This window comes from Myxocyprinus asiaticus, chromosome 34, assembly GCF_019703515.2.
Source record: "Myxocyprinus asiaticus isolate MX2 ecotype Aquarium Trade chromosome 34, UBuf_Myxa_2, whole genome shotgun sequence".
Lineage (NCBI taxonomy): Eukaryota > Metazoa > Chordata > Actinopteri > Cypriniformes > Catostomidae > Myxocyprinus > Myxocyprinus asiaticus.
Window position 1 is genome coordinate 10107953 of NC_059377.1, and position 13304 is coordinate 10121256.

The following is a 13304-nucleotide window of genomic DNA, read 5'->3' on the forward strand; positions in this document are numbered from 1 at the left end:
TGCCAGTTGATTAGTGCCACCAACACGCTGGATTGAGCAGCTGCAGTGACTGTCAGATATCTCTTATCTGATTGGTCAGTCAGTTTTCATCAAAGTCTAAAAAATAAAAATAAATCAGAACACTCTCCGTGAAAAAAACTTTGGGATTGTCAGAGGACGATTTGTCGGACTCTATATGAAGAGCAGCATCGGAATCCATTGTTACCATACAATGGCTTGTAAAAATAAATAAAAAAAAAACAGGTTTGGTGTGAACAGGCCTTAAATCGACAGCATTTCTGGCATCATGTTGATTACCACAAAAAATACATTTAGAATCTGGGTTACAGTGAAGCACTTACAATGGAAGCAAATGGGGCCAATCCGTAAACAGTATACAACTAACTGTTCCTATGTAAAGCTATATCAAATTTTACAACTTGCCATAACGACATAATGCAGTAAACCCTAAAATGACTATACAAACAACTTCACAGCTCAAATAACACATGAGTTTTAACAGAAGAATTAATGTAAGTGCTTTTATAAAATCATAAGCTTCACATTTCTGCCTTTTAAACCCTCCAAAAATTGGCCCAGTTCACTTCTATTGTAAGTGCCTCACTGTAACCTTGATTTTTGCTTCTTTTCTTTTTTTTTCTAGAAAAGGAGGGATGAGCCAATTATTTTGTGTGGTAATCAACATTATGCTGCAAAAGCTGTTGATTTGAGCTTAACTTCTATTAAAATATTATTTTAAGAGTTCTTGATCATCCACATTCTTCCATCAAAGTGTGCAGAACCCTGTATTAAAATGGTAACTGTTATAATTATTTTAAAAATGACACTTAAATTAACTGATCGAAAAGACTCTCTTTCTAACATATGAGTTATCGGTTTATGTGTTCTTGAGGCTTGTGAGTCTCAGCATATCACAATATGTTACCATTTATTTTTTAATTTTTTTGGTTTTGCTTAGTATTTTGGGGGAACTTCAAAAATAATGAAAGAATCATTAAAAGAACTGTTTAAGAATCAGAATTGTTGGGGGTCCTGGGTAGCTCAGCGAGTATTGACGCTGACTACCACCCCTGAATCGTGAGTTCGAATTCAGGGCGTGCTGAGTGACTCAAGTCAGGTCTCCTAAGCAACCAAATTGACCCAGTTGCTAGGGTGGGTAGAGTCATGTTGGGTTAACCTCCTCGTGGTCACTATAATGTGGTTCTCGCTCTCGGTGGGGCGCGTGGCGAGTTGTGCGTGGATGCCGCGGAGAATAGTGTGGGCCTCCACACACGCTAAGTCTCCGCGGTAGTGCGCTCAACAAGACGTGATGAGATGCGCGGATTGATGGTCTCAGACGCGGAGGCAACTGAGATTCGTCCACCGCCACCCGCATTGAGGCGAGTCACTATGCCACCACGAGGGAATTGGGCATCCAAATTGGGGGGAAAAGGGGAGAAAAAAAAAAGAATTTGAATTGTTAAGTGAATCAAGTTTTGATCGCAGTTCATTTGAATGGTCAATTTATACATATGCTCCCCTTCCACAGAATTCAAAGACGTTCTCTATGGTCACAGGCCCCAACGGTAAGCCTGAAGAAGGCAGAGGTCGTTGCCCTTACGACCCATACCAGAAGAACACAGCCATCACTGTAGGTAAGAATCCCTCTACTACTAGAGCACACCAAGCAGACATTATATTATCAGCGTGAAAAAGAGTGAAGAGAGAGGAAGGCAGGCAGGCAGAGAAACAAAACTGTGAACAGACACTTGTAATCCTCTTACTCTTAAGTCCTAATCCTGATCTACTTATCTTTGGTTGGCCGACATGTGACTTGAGAGGCCTGAGAGTTTTCACTTCACATTTACCACTTCAGCTGTGACTCAATAATCAATCATTCAATTAATCCACTCAGGCCTACTGTCTGGTTTAAGTCTAGATGAATCCCAATTGGCATACTGTCCAACCTTTTGTAATGTAATTGTATTTTGTAATGTTTGAGTTTGGAAGTATGCATTTGTGCATGCCATTTGGCTAATATTGCTCCATAATAAAGAGTCATAAAAGTAGTCCATACATGCACTTCAATCCAGGATTTCTGAAGTCATACGATAGCATATGACTGTTTTGGTCATAACGCCAATGACCCCTAAACTCCATTGGTATTCATGTGTCATGTGACCTATCGTGGCACACTGATTTTTTAAATAGGTGACTGCGAATGATCAGTCTTTTAGAGTAATGAATTCTGCTAGAAGCTGATGGCCGAAATTATAAATGCTTAGGAGAGATGTGGATGTTTGTTTTTATTTGTATGTGATTTCACACAATATTATACATTTCTTTGTGCATTTCAGATGGAGAGCTGTACACAGGAACGGTAGCAGACTACAGGGGGAATCGACCAGTCATCTCACGACACTTGAGTGAGGGCAGCCATGTTGATCTCAAACTGGATGATACACTTGGCTGGTTAGAAGGTAAGAAAATATTTTTTTAATGGTGCCTAAAACACAAAGTGTGGGAGATTTGACTGATTTTAATTTAGCTGGAACAAGAGAGCTTTGTTTTCCTGACTTCTCGCCATTTACACGTCCTTTTTCTTTTTTCACGATAATGAAATTCCAGATCCTACATTCATCAGCTCCACCTATATTCCCAGTGAGGAGAAGGTGTATTTCTTTTTCAGTGAGACTGGAAGAGAGTACGACTTCATTGACAAGTTTACTGTGTCTCGTATTGCCCAAGTTTGCACCGTAAGTGTTACATAATACATCTCTCGTATGTGTGTGTGTGTATTTGTGTATGTGAGAGTGTGTTTATAAAAATGACAGTTATTCTCTTATGATGCCCCATATAGAGTGCATCAGTCTGGTTCCTTTAAAGCAGTAAACATCCCATTCATTTTTTCAATAGGTGAAATAATTTATAACGACAACTTTAACCTTTAAATACCGACCTACCATGAGCTTCGTTAATAGATTGTATATGCTTCTTTTCAAGCCATTAGTCCCTGTTATTTCAACGTAAAAACATTTTTTTAATCGTGTTTAATAGCAGAATTTCTGGTGAAGAACTACACTACCCATGATCCTAAAGAGAAATTACCCACTTATCAGAGAATTGCGCAAACAGTGCGTGACTTAGAATGCGTGACTTAGAATGCGCGACTTAGAATGCGCGACTTAGAATGCGCGACTTACAGAAACACTTTTTGTTTGTTATAACAAACTGGGATGAGTCAAAAACATTTTGGTATTAAATGACAGCACAGATGCTGTTGAAGATGAAAGGTATCTGGAACATTCCTTTAAAATATCATTGGTGTTAATCTCTGTTTAGAGTGATGTAGGTGGGCAGCGAACTCTGCAAAAACGCTGGACCACATTTGCCAAGGCTCAGCTGCTGTGTCAAGCTGACCAAGAGCTGCCATACAATGTCCTGCAGGATATTGTCACCCTTCCACCACCAGAGGGTGCTTCTGAGGACGAAACGCTATTCTATGGAATTTTCAGTTCTCAGTGGTGAGGAAACCTGCTAAAGTTTATTAAATTAGATTTTTTTTAAAACAATTTTCAATGAAAGTGGCGCAGGTTTATTTTTATTTATCTTAATAAGATGCTTTAATTGAAATTAACCCAATGTTTTTCTCTCTTTTTTTTTTTTTTTGGTTTGGTGTTGGCCAGGCGGGTAAACTTGGGTCGCTCAGTGGTGTGTGCTTTCAGCCTCAGAAGTATTAAAGAGGTGTTTGCAGGAAACTACAAGGTTTTGAATCGGGACACCCTGAAATGGAGCACAAGGGTGCAGGAGAAAGTGGCAAACCCTGGAGAGGTTAGTGTCATAGCACCCCGAGAGTGAAGCTGCATTCAATAAGTTTAGTCTTATGAAAGATATTACAACATTTGTCTATTTTGGAGAAGAAGAAAAAATAATTATGAGCATAAATATGCATCACTTAGTCAGATGGACAGGGATTGATGAGAACCTAACTCCTAGATCAATTTTTCATAAAGTGTTCTCAGTGGTTTAATGCTCATCTCAGCCCTACTCCCAACTCTAAACTTTCTGCTCCTCCTAACCAATGAACCAGTGTTTGCAGGAGGGTTGAATCCAATCTCTTGGCTGGGCTCTCCAATGTTTTTGTTTTATTTTTGTTTGTTTTTTGTTTTGTATTGGTTTGAGTTTTGTTTTGTTTCGTTTTTGTGTTTGTTTTTGGTTTTGGTTTGGTTTAATTTTTGTTTTGTTGTGCTTTTTGGTTTCGTTTGTTTTAGTTTGGTGTGGGTTTTGTTTTGTTGGTTTATTTATTTTATTTTTTTTGTTTGCTTTGATTTTAGTTTACTGTGCTTTTTGTTTTGTGTTTGGGATTTTTGTTGTTAGGTTTCGTTTAGTTTTATTGTCTTGTATTGTTGGTTTGGTTTTTGTTTTGGTTTGGTTTGTTTCATTTTGTTTCTTTGTGGTTCTGTCTAGATCTAATCAAATTATCTGGTTCTGTTAGATGGTTGCCCTTAACTCTATCAAGCTAGTCAAATTTCTGCTCTTTATCTCTGCAGTGTGGCCTCCATAATGCATCAGACAACACACTTCGCTTTGTTAAAGAGAACTTCCTAGCTGATATAAGTGTTCCGCCAGTCAATCAGGGCCTGTCTATGGTGTCACCTGATCAGAGCTACAGCAACATCGCAGCTCAGAGAGTGCGGGGAGCCCGCGGCAGAGATTACACTGTGCTTTACCTGCTCACAGGTAAATATTGGTGCATCATAGTCAGTCTGTGTCCAGTTAAACTGCATGATAATGGAAGAGTTTAAACCTTTGTCTGTAGGTTTATTGAAATAGCTGTAATAATTGGCAAAGATAAGGCCAAATGCATTGCTAATCATTTCTGTTACACACCTAAGTACCTGCACAAGTTTTTGCATTTTTTCCATTTATTGGTATAGCCTTAACACTTTACAACTTATCAAAAGAGAGACTGGCTTATACTAGCAGAAGTATGTTATACTTCAGACTAAAACAGTTTTTAGATTTTTATATTTCGAATTTGCTGTTTAGTAGACCTCAAAGCAAGGCCAGTTGCATGAAAATGAAACAATCTTCTTTGAGTATTGTTTTAAAGACACCACAGTGATCTGGTAAAGGTTTACCTTATGCTTGTGATTACCTGGGGATGGACCACCAACCCTTTGGCTGACGCTTCTTAAACTAACCACCACTACCAAAGTTAATAGGAGAAATATCTGTAATTCTTTACTACAATAGACTGTGTGCAAGCCAAACCACTCACATTTTCCTAAACATCAAAGAACTATGCTTTATTTTGTGCCTTGTTTTCTTTACTATTGTTAATTCTTTACAATTTACATGTTAATTGTCTTCATATGGAGGTTTCCCTAATTTTTAAATTATCGTAGTATTGTCTCAACACTGTTCCCTTTGTTCCCCTGTTAGAGTCGTGGTACCTGCACAAAGCTGTGGTTTTGGAGAAAGGAGCCCACATCATTGAAGAGATCCAGGTGTTCCATCAACCTCAGCCAGTGAAAAACCTCCTGCTTTCAATCTCTAAGGTACCTGTCTAATCATACTCTGACACAGGGCATGTTACAATCAATTCATACAAAATATCTGACTCTCTACCAGTCTGTTAAAGCCATTAAATCAGGTTTCCTAGGTTTTTATGTACTGGTTGGATGCACCTACTCATTCTTTATTATGACTATTTGCCACATTTTAGAATACAAATGGAAGTTGTATTTTCCCTTTTTTAAAGTTGCCACAATAATTGCTACACAAAGTTACTATGCCCCGTCAATGCCATAACTAAGTCCATCAGTTGCATTGGTAAGAGGGAGTCTGCTACACAATGAAAAGTAAATGTTCTCCTCTCTCCTGCAGGGTGCAGTGTTGATAGGCTCTTCAGAAGGAGTGGCATCAGTTCCTGTGTCCAACTGCTCATACTACTGGAGCTGTGCTGAGTGTATTCTGGCCAGAGACCCCTTCTGCGGCTGGGACCCTGTGATAAAAGTCTGCACAGACATAACAAAACAGAACCAACTGTAAGTATCATCCCTGCACCCCACCATTTAAGCCAACTGTTTTCAAACCTAACAAGCATGTTAACATTTAACAGCAATGTTAAATGTGGGGTTGGTTTAATTTGGTTGGATTCCAGATTTTCACGTTAACATTAATAGCCTCATCTTTCCAGTTCTGATAAAACCGTGTGTGTCCACAATACTAATTTCTCAAAATAGGAAAACGAAAGAGCGTTTTCTGGCCCCAAAAAAGTATTTGGACACTTAAGCCACACTTAAATGCTTGAATATCTGTACATTTGATGATAACAAAATATCAAACTAAGATGGAATAATCAAAAAAGAAAGATTAAAACAATACATGTACTGTTGAAAAGACAAAGTATTTGCACACTTTCTGGCTGTCAAACATTAATGAAACATGTCCATAGTTAATGTGCGAACCTGAGGGGAACTGACTTCATATGTTGACTGAAAAGAATCAACTTTACACCAGTTGAATTAAAAGTTAGTTCTGAAAAAAGCTGTAGCATCATTTGTTTGCAGATGCCATTTGATTGGATGTGCAGAATGACACTCATACATTTTTAAGTGTGGCTTAAGTGTCTAAGTACTTTTGGGGCCACTATAAGTGTTAAAAACAGTTTGTAGTTGGCTTAAGCAGTGCATAGTTGGGCTTAAACCTATCGTTTGTCATTGATGCCTTATTTTATTGTCCTTTCACAGTGTCCAGGATGTAGATGGGGGTAATGTTTCAGAACAGTGTAAATCTGTGACCCCAAGGTCACGCTCAGGCCAGGGCCGATCCTCCTCAGGTGAGCAGAATTGAAGTGTACATGTTTTCATGTTTAGACATCAGTACATGAATGCATCTATTATGGGGATTTATAACCTAAATTTCAGTCCTTGTTAAATCATAGATGATTGATATAAATATAGATACTTTTGTAACTGTTTGCACCATTTAGCAAGTAAACTTAGATCTTTGTGTTTAGGACTATTTTACAGCACTTTCCATGAAATTGAGGTTTTAGCCTGTCCCAACTCAGTGGTATTGACCATCATGAGTCATTTTTGACAATTATTTTCAATTAGAAAAGAATTATTGTTCAAATTATTAAAGGAATATTCCGGTTCAATACAAGTTAAAGAGCACCTATTATGGTTTTTCAGATATTACCTTTCATGTAGTATGCTATATAGCTGTTTGTGAATGCAAAAAAGTCTGCAAAGTTTAAAAAATCAAAGTGCAGGACAAATGGAGTTATTTTGAACACCTGAATCGAGTCGTTAGTAATTCCAGACTTCCTATACTAACCTACGTAATTTGGTAACAAAAAACCCTGCCTCTGATCTTCATTGGCTGCTTGCGAACAGCTTTGACCTGCCCTCAAACACTACACTAAGCGGTAGACCAATCACAACAGACTGGAACATCTGACCAATCAGAGCAGAGTAGGCTCTCTGAAAGGAGTTTAGAAGGAATCCTTTAGAACGGATCATTGAACGAGTCGTTTTTGACACTGGGAAAAAAAGGTAATGCTGCAATTTAAATTATGAGCAAATTAAAGTGTTTTTTGACCTTAGATGCATGTAAATCTATTGTATGAGACCTTTAAAACAAAATTAGGCACATTTAAAAACCATAATAGGTGCTCTTTAAAGGGATAGTTCACCCAAAAATGAAAATTCACTCATCATTTACTCACCCTCATGCCATCCCAAATGTGTATGACTTTCTTTCTTCTGCTGAACACAAAATAAGATCTTTAGAAGAATATTTCAGCTCTTTTGGTCCATACAATGCAAGTGAATGGTGTCCAGAACTTTGAAGGTCCAAAAAGCACATAAAGGCAGCATAGAAGTAATCCATAAGACTCCAGTGGATCCATAAGGTCCATGTCTTCAGAAGTGATATGATAGGTGTGGGTGAGAAACAGTTAAATATGTATGTCCTTTTTTACTATTAATCTCCACTTTCACATTTATCTTCTTTTGTTTTTGCCGATTCGCATTCTTTGTGTATATCGCCACCTACTGGTCAAGGAGGAGAATTTATAGCAAAAAAAAAAAAAAAAAGACTTAAATATTGATCTGTTTTCTCACCTGGTAAACTGCCGTAAAATCCCTGATTTTATTACACTAAAATCATGTTAACATGCAGATTGTTTGTTTTGTTGCTATACTTTTGAAATAGTAAGTATTTTAACGTTTACGAATTAGCCCCATTCACTTCCAATGTAACTGCCTCACTGTAACCCAGATTTTAGCGTTTTGTTGTTGTTGTGGTAGACAGCTTCATTTAGGCTATATCTACAACCCTGTCAAATGCAACCCTGTTACCCATTTTGGATTGATTGTTTGTTTGTTTGTTTATCTTTTTTAGAAGTTATATTTATTTTATTGTTTATTCTGTGTTTATTGCTAGAAAATGATGAAATGGTAGAAATCAGGGTTGTAAACTGTATTCATTTGTTAACAGGATTGGACAAAATGCAAACCTCATTAAAAATAAATATAAAATAAAGCTCATAATATTTACTTTGACCTCGTGAGGTAGTGGACAACTAACATTTTCTTTGATTTTAGCTTCAAAACGTAACTTAATTTTTTAAGAGTTTCAAGCCCTATTTTGTACTATTCATGGAAAGTGCCATTAAAAAAAAAATGTCTGTGTCACGGTGTCCTGTGTATGCTGACACTTGACCCCTGACCTCCTCGGCTGTGTGTCCTCCAGGTGAGGTGGTCTCTGTGTCTCTAAATGAGGTGGTACACCTGCAGTGTCCCGCAGCGTCACACCTCGCCAAGCGTCACTGGGAGCGTCTGAACAGCCAGCTCTCGCCCAAAATCTACATTCAACTAGACAACGGCAGCCTCAGTTTTGTGGCAACCCCATCCACCCTGGGACACTACCTGTGTCAGTCTGTGGAAAACGGCTACACCCAAACCCTAGTTGTCTACCACATTAAACAGAAAAGTAACCCCATCATTCTACCAGTAACCCCAAGCCGCCCACAGAGCACCCCGGCCGCTAATACAAGCAATAAAGCCTCGGTCTACACGACCAGGTGGACGACACCCAAACGGACCGAGCCAAGGCCTAAAACTGAGGAGCCAGAGCCCACTGTTGCCCACAAAGTTACGCCGGTGGTCACCACACTGAAAAACAGGAACTTTACTCGCTGGTTTGGATCTGAAGAGGAGAAGCCACGCGTGAGCGAGCCTGGTGGAAATCTCAAGTTTGCTGACAAGCCCAGCTACTTGCAGGAACTTGTGGTGGTGTCTGTTTTGTTAGCTCTGTGTGTCAGCGCCTTGCTAACTATCGCCCTCTACAAGTTAAGGCAACCGTGTCACAGCAGGACGGTCCCACAGACGCCCTCTTCTCTCAGGGATGCGGAGAGGGGTGGAGCTGCAACACCGCAGGAAAGAGAGGCTCTCCAAAAGCAGTCGCCACGTGGGGAAAAACGGAATGGACAAGCACCCAACGGACAATCACATAATGGTCAGACGCACAATGGCAAATCTCCCATCACACTGAGCAACAGTATGCTGAACGGTTCGAATGGCCATCTACCCAACACACCCATCTGAGGTCAGACACTTGTGCTGTTTAGCCCTTTTTTATCCTGTGTTTATCCTCTTTTCTGAGCCATATTTGGGCTTGTGCTGTGTCTGACCTTGAGCTTTGTTTCTAAACAACTTAATTGGCAGGATCACTTTGCCATCAAAAAGAAAAAACTGCTAAAAAAAAATGGCATATTGCAACTTTTAACAAACCTTTGGACCTGTAAGATTCAAAGATCCACTCTCAGACCTTTCTATAAGTCAATACAAATGTAAATTGTTTTGGTTTGTAAATATTTAAGCTGTAATTTATGTGACAACTGTTTCTTTCTGTGTAAAGTGTTTCATAGATTTTATACCTCTCTCAAACCACTTTCAGACAAACTCATGTGAACTGAGCAATGAAATTTCTTTTTTTTTTTTTTATTGAGCTCAACAGTTTTAAGTTGGTATTTTAGTCCAATCAGTTTGTAACAGTCATATGCCTGCTACAGGGTATTGCAGAAGTGATCCCCCCCTTTATTTCATCTAGCACCCTCGGCTCAAAGCAGTTGGGACAGTTAGAAGTTCAGTTAAATAAACCTTTATTACAATTGTAATTTTGATGAACCTAAATGGTAAAGACATCTTTAGAGAGATGACATAACTAATTAACTTATCATACATCTTTATTAACAGGTAACTGAAAAATGAAGGTACTGAATCGTTGTCAGCTTTTGATATCAACAACAGCTTGGAGTTGATTCACTAGTTCCTTTTGAAAAATACATAAATTTTCATGTTTATCCATTACAACACAATTTCTTGTTGTTCAGAGTTGCCACGTCGCACATCTAACTTTCTTTTTTAATTATTATTCTATTGTAATCTATGCGGGTAATTCTTGTGAAACATGTTAGAGAAATGTATTGGTCCTGTTTTACTCCAGAATCAAAAGAAACAAAAACATATATTTTGTGTATAAAAAAAAAATGAAGCCTATTTTGCTTAAAGGGATAGTTCACCCAGAAATGAAAATTCTCTCATTATTTACTCACCCTCATGCCATCTCAGATGTGTATGACTTTCTTCTGCAGAACACAAATGAAGATTTTTAGAAGAATATTTCATCTCTGTAGGTCCACACAATACAAGTGAATGGTGACCAAAACTTTGAAGCTCCAAAAAGCACAAAGTCAGCATAAAAGTAATCGATATGATTACATGGTTAAATCCATATCTTCAGAAGCGATATCATAGGTGTGTTTATGAGAGACAAATCAATATTTAAGTCCTTTTTTTACTATAAATTCTCCTCCCTGCCCAGTAGGTGGCAGTATGCACGAAGAATGTGAATCGCCAAAAACAAAAGAAGAATGTGGAAGTGAAAGTGAAAGTGGAGATTTTATATTAAAGAAAAAGGACTTAAATATTGATCTGTTTCTCACACACACTTATATCGCCTCTGAAGACATTAACCACTGGAGTCTTATGGATTACTTTTATGCTGATTTATGTGCTTTTTGGAGCTTCAAAGTTCTGGCCACCATTCACTTGCATTGTGTGGACCTACAGAGCGGAAATATTCTTCTAAAAATCTTTGTGTTCAGCAGAAGAAAGTAAGTCATACACATCTGGGATGGCATGAGGGTTAGTATGAGTTTTAATTTTTGGGTGAACCCCTTTAAGTGTCCTGAAAATGAAGTCACAATGCAAAATATCACAGTGGTCCTAAATGTAGGCTTAATTTTCTTAATGCTGAATAGCATTTTTTTTTTTTTTTTTTTTTTTTTTTTGGTGTGTTAAATATAACCAAGACATTTTCTTGATACGTTTCGTGAGAATCGCCCATGCCTTGTTCCACGTTCTTGTCTAATTCCTAATTTTGAATGTTAAGACAAGTCACTATTGTTTAACTTTTTTCATTTCATAGTCTTAACTTTGATCCAGTGGAAAAATTCAAAGACAAAGTGGTTTAATTTAATTGCTGTTAATTGTGTTTTTTTTTATTTTGTAAAGAGTTGTGCCGGGTCAGGTATGTAGAAATACGGGTACTGATGATTTATTATTTACATTTTTATGTTTCTCTATCATTTATATCTATCTCAAAATATAAAAGTATCTCAACATAGAAATAATACTCAAAAAAAGTCTTATGGTACTTTGGACCTGATATAGAGGTGTGCAGCCTATTGGCCACTCATCTAAATGCAAACAATTCCAATCACTCATCTGTTAGTTTGTTTTCCCCAGACTGTGATGTAATGCTGAATATTATTGAAATCCTCATTCTGGGGAAATCACTTGTAAATTGTGATATTGCCAAATTTGAGTTTTGTAATCCAATGATGGATAACGTGTTGTTGCTAGACTGTTCTTTCTGTGGTTCAAAGAAAAGTTTCATTTTTCTTTGTTTTAGCTGGATAACAGTCAAATCAAAGCCCGATATGTGAAGCCTGTCAAAGGACTAAATACATTGACCTGCACACCACTGTTTTTAACAGAGTATTTTATGTTTATTTTTTTATACAAAATGAACAGGCTGTTTGAAAATAAAAGATGATTTAAAGAGTTTGACTTCTAGAAGTTTTCTAAGAATTGACCGTCTTTTATGTTTGCTTTTTTATTGCCACTAGGTGGCCCCAAAGAATGCCAGCAAAAGAAAAAAATAATAATAAATAAATAAAAATCTATAGCGGCAGAAATCTTCAACTGATGATTTGTTTAGAAATTTTTGTTCTAGGCTACATTCGATTATATTTAAAGAAAATCTTGAAGATGATGACTAGTCTTTTTGAAAGGTCACTATTCCATCATGCTGGGATCACCCTTTTACCATTAAAACAGTTTTCACCAAAGTACTAAAGCAAGTAATTGTTACTGAAATACAATTCATGCATTTTTTATAGGAGACCTATAGTATTTGCCACCACTGTTATAAATAGAAGAAAATAAATTACTAAATGAACAAAAATCAATTACAGTTAAATTACAGAAAGATTGTGAAAACCTCTTTCACTGTTTGAAGGAGATCCTATGTTTATTATGATTTCACAGTAACGTATTTTGGCTGAAACTATTGTAAATATTTTTTAAGGGTGAACAGGCCAATGCAATAATTTTTGAAGCTGGCATTTATTGTACAAAGTGAATATAAATGTATATAAAATTGAAATTAAATAGTATTACATTTTGGATGGGACCGTACTCATCACACTGCAAGTGTATACAGTATATAAAATCATTCTCCTAAAGAATTATTTACAATTTTGCACTTCTGGATGTTTCAAACACAGCCATGGATTTCATTTAACTACCATAATGTTGTTCCAAACCTGTTTGGCTTTCTTTCAGGAGTAGGGACTGATAGCCTCAGTCACCATTCACGTTCACTGTTTTTTTTTATTTATTTATTTTTTATTTTTTTTCCATAAAAGGAAAGTAAATGTTGACTGAGGGTAACATTCTGCTAAACATCTTTTGTGTTCCACGGGGGAAAAAATTCATAAGGGTTTGGAACAACAAGAGGGTGAGTAAATGATGACAGGAATTTTATTTTTGTGATGAACTATTCATTGAGCAAAAAAAAAAAAGCTTCATATTTCTCATTTTCAAAGCTGTAGTTTGTAACTTCTGCGCCACTAGCATTACCAAACAGAATTGCTAAAATAGCTCAAATAAACATTGTTGTCAAACAGCTTTTCTGAACAACCCTCCTGTCTGCCATTGGTCGAACAAACGGATAGTCCCGCC

At 37.3% G+C, this 13304-nt stretch overlaps 1 protein-coding gene across 2 annotated transcripts in view; it reads left to right on the top strand.

Annotated features, from left to right (window-relative positions):
• LOC127425003 (semaphorin-4A-like) overlaps window positions 1-10728 on the top strand; it is a 54760-nt gene extending 44032 nt beyond the window's left edge. For both annotated transcript variants that reach the window (XM_051670567.1, XM_051670568.1), the window contains exons 7-16: window positions 1529-1634; window positions 2337-2459; window positions 2608-2735; window positions 3322-3503; window positions 3666-3810; window positions 4530-4719; window positions 5425-5540; window positions 5869-6029; window positions 6735-6823; window positions 8746-10728. In XM_051670567.1, the coding sequence (XP_051526527.1) occupies window positions 1529-1634; window positions 2337-2459; window positions 2608-2735; window positions 3322-3503; window positions 3666-3810; window positions 4530-4719; window positions 5425-5540; window positions 5869-6029; window positions 6735-6823; window positions 8746-9599 (2094 nt within the window). In that variant the 3' untranslated portion in view covers window positions 9600-10728. The remainder of the gene's footprint in view (window positions 1-1528; window positions 1635-2336; window positions 2460-2607; window positions 2736-3321; window positions 3504-3665; window positions 3811-4529; window positions 4720-5424; window positions 5541-5868; window positions 6030-6734; window positions 6824-8745) is intronic.
• The last annotated feature ends 2576 nt before the right edge of the window (window positions 10729-13304 follow it).